Raw genomic sequence first — 6,074 nt, forward strand, 5'->3', positions numbered from 1 at the left:
CCAGCGCATGCATGCTCTTGTGCTTGTGAGTGGCTACAGGCGGCACCTGTTTGATGGTGAAGTCGTTGATGAGATGGTGGTTGTGCTCGTTGAGGCTGCAGTGAAAGGTGACGCAGTCGCTGTGGAAGAGCAGGTCCTGCAGGGTGTTGACTCTCTGCAGCCCCAGGGCTCGCTCCATCCCGTCAGACAGGTACGGGTCGTAGAAGATCACGTTGAAGCCGAATGCTTTGGCCCTCAGCGCCACTGCCTGTCCAACACGCCCTGAGAGCAGACATATCACTTGAATGAAAGGACTTTTTTTTGTATTACATTAGTTCAATGCCTGTCACTGTCATGACAAAATGACAATTCTACAAAAAAAAAAAAACAGGTTTCATTAAAATGTGTGTAGTTATGTTACTTTTCCTACAGCCTGGGGGAAAAATTTTATTTAAAAGGTCCCAATATTACACTATGAGTCCTTACGAGCCTCTGTGAGCTTTGTTTTATTGTTTTGTTTTGAATTTCAAGCAAAAGGGTGTTTAGGAATTAAATGAGTTATATTATTATGTATACAGCTTATTTTATGTATTATTTCTTCTGTGTAACAGTTTGAGCTCAGGAAGACTTTTTAAATATTTTTGAAAGAAGACTCTTATGCTCAACAAGACTGCATTTATTTCACTTGAAATACAGTAACAACAATAATATTATGAAATGTTATTACAATTTAAAATAACTGTTTTCTATTTGAATATATTGTAAAATGTAATTTATTCCTGTGATGCAAACCTGAATTTTCAGCATCATTACGCCAGTCTTCAGAGTCACATGATCTTTCAGAAATCATTCTAATATGTTGATTTGCTGCTCAAAAAACATTTATTATTATTATTATAAATGTTGAAATTATTATTATCAGTTGCACTGCTATTTATTTTATAATATTTGAATAAACCTGTGAGATATATATATATATATATTCATTAAAGAATATGTCAAACAATTCTTATAAAAATTCAGAATTGTTTGACATATTCTTTAATTGAAGTATTTGTTTCTTTAAAAAAATCTTACTGATTCTGAGCAATATATATATATATAATTCATTCTTCTAAAATAAATAAATAAATAAAAATAAAAAAATTGTGGCTGCAGAAGTCCACAGACCAACAGAAAAAAAAATCCTTATTGCTGAGCGATGAATTCTGTAATGATTACAGAAATGCAGATCACATAGTCTACACACATTACCAATAGTTTCCTCTCTGTTATCTTCATAGCCACCGGTGGCTCCATAAATAGAATTTCAAATGTTTTGGGGTTTTTTTCTGTCTGAATCAATGTATTTAGATTTACTCACCCCTAAACAGCACATAAAAACAAAACAAACAGCTGGTTACTTTACAGTGGGGCAAAAAAGTATTTAGTCAGCCACCAATTGTGCAAGTTCTCCCACTTAAAAAGATGAGAGAGGCCTGTAATTTTCATCATAGGTATACCTCAACTATGAGAGACAAAATGAGAAAAAAAAAATCCAGAAAATCACATTGTAGGATTTTTAAAGAATTTGGGGCTGTTTTTCTGCAAAGGGACCAGGACGACTGATCCGTGTAAACGAAAGAATGAATGGGGCCATGTATCGTGAGATTTTGAGTGAAAACCTCCTTCCATCAGCAAGGGCATTGAAGATGAAACGTGGCTGGGTCTTTCAGCATGACAATGATCCCAAACACACCGCCCGGGCAACGAAGGAGTGGCTTCGTAAGAAGCATTTCAAGGTCCTGGAGTGGCCTAGCCAGTCTCCAGATCTCAACCCCATAGAAAATCTTTGGAGGGAGTTGAAAATCCGTGTTGCTCAGCGACAGCCCCAAAACATTACTGCTCTAGAGGAGATCTGCATGGAGGAATGGGCCAAAATACCAGCAACAGTGTGTGAAAACCTTGTGAAGACTTACAGAAAACGTTTGACCTCTGTCATTGCCAACAAAGGGTATATAACAAAGTATTGAGATGAAATTTTGTTATTGACCAAATACTTATTTTCCACCATAATTTGCAAATAAATTCTTTAAAAATCCTACAATGTGATTTTCTGGATTTTTTTTTCTCATTTTGTCTCTCATAGTTGAGGTATACCTATGATGAAAATTACAGGCCTCTCTCATCTTTTTAAGTGGGAGAACTTGCACAATTGGTGGCTGACTAAATACTTTTTTTCCCCACTGTATATCTCGTTCAGAGGATCTCTTTCTGTCTAAGTGGCCGGTTCTTGGCCAGAATACACAGCGAAGTGGATCAGACTTCATGTCGAGAGTCAAACGTCTGGCTATGCGAGACAACACACCTAGGCCAATGATCCCCAGCGTCTCTCCTCTGATCCGGGCCGCCCCCGACGCGACCTCCCGGATCTGTTCCGCGCTCTGGACCCGCGTGCCCTCCCGGAGAGCCTGGTGCAGCCAGGTGGTGCGTCGGTACAGGTTTAGGATGTGACAAATGGTGGAGTCTGCGGACTCCTCGACTGAAGCTGCTGGCATGTTGCAGACTGCTATTCCTGCAGATGAGGACGGGTTACGGTCAGACTCTTCATACAGCAAACACACACACACACACTGTTGTGCAATGTGTGGGATGTAAAAGAAAACCTTCTTAACCATTACCTAAGTCTCCAGCAGACTTGATGTCGATATTATCAAAGCCGCTCCCAATGCAGACAATTATACGAAGTGCTTTGAACTTTTCCAGGTCCTCCCTCATCAGGGTGATGGTGTGGTACATGAGAGCACCCACTGCTTCATTTAATACCTGAGAGAGTGGACACAAAGTACAGTCAGTCTGTGCAAAGAAGACAGTCACAAGTAGAACAGCTCTCAAACTGAGTGAAAGTACAAGGAGTACAAATCTCTGGAGCCTCGCACACGACACGAGGACAAAAATATAAAAATTAAGAATTTGTTCCCCCAACATAGATATTTGTTACCCCGTTTTAGTAAATCATGAACATGTTGTACTAATCCATTCCCTGGTTTTGATTTAACTAAAATGAGAGAACAAAGTAGTACAATATGCCCACAATTTACTAAAACAAGGGAATGGATTCTTAATATGGGGCAACAATTTAACTGAAATGAGGGAACAAATTAATAAGTCATGATGGTAATGAATTCCTAATTCATGGCCACAACATATATAAATAAATGTCATGTGCAATGCCTTTTTTCTCTATTATATATTTATTAAAATATTCAAATGCTCACAGTGTGAGTTATTTCATTATTGTTATTTCATAATATAGTATTAATATGCATAGCATCACAGACTGGACCGATTTCACCCTGGTCAAGAAGCTGCAATGAAATTAATTTCAGGATTCCAGGTTCTACTACACTTTCATACGAGTAGACATTAATCCAGCTGAACTGCGATCATTACAAAAGATTTCAAAATAATTCATTTCAAAAACTAGCTGCATTGATATGGGCTCAATCCCAGTCCTACAGAATCCCAGTCAGACATAATTATATTTAATTATTATATTATTATATTATTGTTTGCATTATATGTTTGTTTGCATTTTTATTTGCACACATATTGGAAAGTTCAGAAACAATTTATGATTTAATTAATTTAATTTTTATAATTTTTATATTTTTATATAAATTTTGTTGTCCTCTTTTGCCATTTTTTTTAAACATGTCTATATAGATTTATTAATATTTACTCTTTAGTTTTAGTTATTTTACTTCAAATGTAAGCTAACTGAGAAATGTTACTTTGGCAACTAGCTAAAATGACGATAATAAAAACGATAATAACCCTGACAATGAGAATGTGGGGATGTGTTTTATTGTCATGAGCTAATTACGCACTCCAGGATCATGTTTTTACATTGTTAATCTGATTAGAAAATCCTGAGGTAGAGGGAAACTCTTTAGAGGAAAGTATTATGACAAACACTAAAAGCCTGCAACATGCTTTGCTGGTAATATGACTCAACATATTTAGTTTTCTGCTGATGACCAAAAACAATAACTTCACTGTACAACTTCACTAACAAAGGGTTCATGATGATTAATCAGTTTACTTGAAAACACTTGACATAATCTAAATAAACCATCAAGATCTGGAGTAACACACAACATAAACAGATTTGTCACATTATAACTGGGGTTGATGATGAAAAACATCAAATCACCGCATTAAGCAATCAGTGTTGTTTATGAGAATGAAACAGAGATTTTTACAGCCATTTTTAGTAGACAGTTTTCACGTCACTTTATCATCCGCTAATAATTTCTCTCCCAGATAGACGATTGGTTTTCTATCTAATCAGAAGCTCTTTTCTCTGTATAGTTTCTGTCCATTCAACAGCGGCCGGTTAAAGCAGTCAAATAAGGAGGCTCTTTGTAGGTTTGTGGGAAGGGGCAGAAAGGGAGTGCCATCTGTCTGTGCAGGCCTGGGGAGTGTTCTTTGAGAATCAACCTGGCAGCCACCCAGAACCACACAAAACATGCCAACAGCAATCGACAAATCAGCAGAAAAAATGTGCGGGCCCCGGCCACGCTCTGAAGGAGCACGAATGCATCGAGAGGGAGCTAACGTTTATATGACATGGAATTAAGCGAATCGGGTTGAGACTGAGAGGGAATGATTTATGGTGGCCTGCGACGGCTGGTCTTTCGTGTGTAGCCAGTTGAATGAATGGAGCAAATGAGTTTCATTTAGGTTCATGGGTAGAGTGAAAAAGAAAACTGTTACTCTTGATAATACTGACAGCAGAAAATCAGCTTCCTCTGTGTATGAACACACTATCAAACGGTGCACTTGCTCTTTTTCCAGCCAGTTGTATTTGATCCATATGGGTCAATAGTGCTTTTTCCCACTACTGGCCAAAAGTAGCATTTTATTTATTTTATTGTATCCTTCAGATTTGGCATATTGCAAGCAAATAACACCGGATGTATTTCTTCTAACTGAAATTGTAATTGTCTATGCTTGATTACAAAGTATTAAACCTTTTAACTACATTTTATATTACATATAATTTGTATATAGAAATTTCTATTTTTATAAATTTACAATGAGGTTCTATACATTACCATTGATGCAACAGCGAACATGAAATAGCAATGAACAACATTTTACAGCATTTATTAATCTAGGTTAATGTTCATTTCAACATCCGAAGTTGTATAAATTAACATTACCTAATGTCTTATTAACACCCTAGTAAAAAAAGTCATATATTTAAAATACATTGATTTCATACTAAGTATAGTTCAAATCTATTAACAAATTTACTGACCAATAACTCGAGACTTACTGATATAAAAAATTTTAATGAAACTTTATTTGTAGTATTACTTGTGCACAATGCTATATTTCTTATTAATAAGCCTCAAATGTGTTTAATGTCACTTTTGATGAGGATTGTGAATAATAATCGGTCTTTAAATTAGATATTTAGCAATTTAGCAGACTTTAAAGGTGCAATAGGAGATCTTGGAAAATGCTAACTTTAGCCTGATAGCACTGAAAGCGAATGTCCCACCCTCCCTGCAATCGCCGTCCAAAGCCACGCCCCCTGAATGCATATACGCTCACTCACAGACCAGTGGGCCTACGCCTTCCACAGAATATATAAATACGGATGAATACATTTAGACCACTTAACTTAATGATTGCTATCGGGATGTGAAGAGACTTTCAACCAGCATAACAAAAAATGTCTCTGAAGACAATCACCTATTACACCTTTAAGTATACTAGTTTAGTATACTAACAGTACAATTGCAGGGCATTCTAATAAGTACATAAATATGAAAATGTATTTGAAGTATACTTAGTATGAAATAAATGTATATCAAATACATTTAAGTATATTTATTTTTCACTGGGGCAAACATGAATTAACAATGAACAAAAGTATAATTATACACATGAAGTATATTCTAAATATAACCAAAAAATGTATAGTATACACATCTGTTTAAAAGTTTGGAGTTGATAAAATTTGCAAATGTTTTTTAAAGTCCCTTATTCTCACCAAGCTGAATTTACTTAATCAAATAAATAAATTAAAAAAATTAAAATAA

The 6,074-nt window shown here is 35.9% G+C and overlaps 1 protein-coding gene across 5 annotated transcripts in view; it reads right to left on the minus strand.

Moving 5' to 3' along the window:
• LOC107754461 (C-terminal-binding protein 1-like) overlaps positions 1 to 6,074 on the minus strand; it is a 31,782-nt gene that overhangs the window by 9,113 nt on the left and 16,595 nt on the right. For all 5 annotated transcript variants that reach the window (XM_016570909.1, XM_016570911.1, XM_016570912.1 and 2 more), the window contains exons 3-5: positions 2,640 to 2,784; positions 2,327 to 2,533; positions 47 to 261 (exon numbers count right to left, since the gene is read on the minus strand). In XM_016570909.1, coding sequence (XP_016426395.1) covers positions 47 to 261; positions 2,327 to 2,533; positions 2,640 to 2,784 — 567 coding nt within the window. The remainder of the gene's footprint in view (positions 1 to 46; positions 262 to 2,326; positions 2,534 to 2,639; positions 2,785 to 6,074) is intronic.

This window comes from Sinocyclocheilus rhinocerous, unplaced genomic scaffold (genome assembly GCF_001515625.1).
Source record: "Sinocyclocheilus rhinocerous isolate Xijiao unplaced genomic scaffold, SAMN03320098_v1.1 scaffold50, whole genome shotgun sequence".
NCBI classification, from domain to species: domain Eukaryota; kingdom Metazoa; phylum Chordata; class Actinopteri; order Cypriniformes; family Cyprinidae; genus Sinocyclocheilus; species Sinocyclocheilus rhinocerous.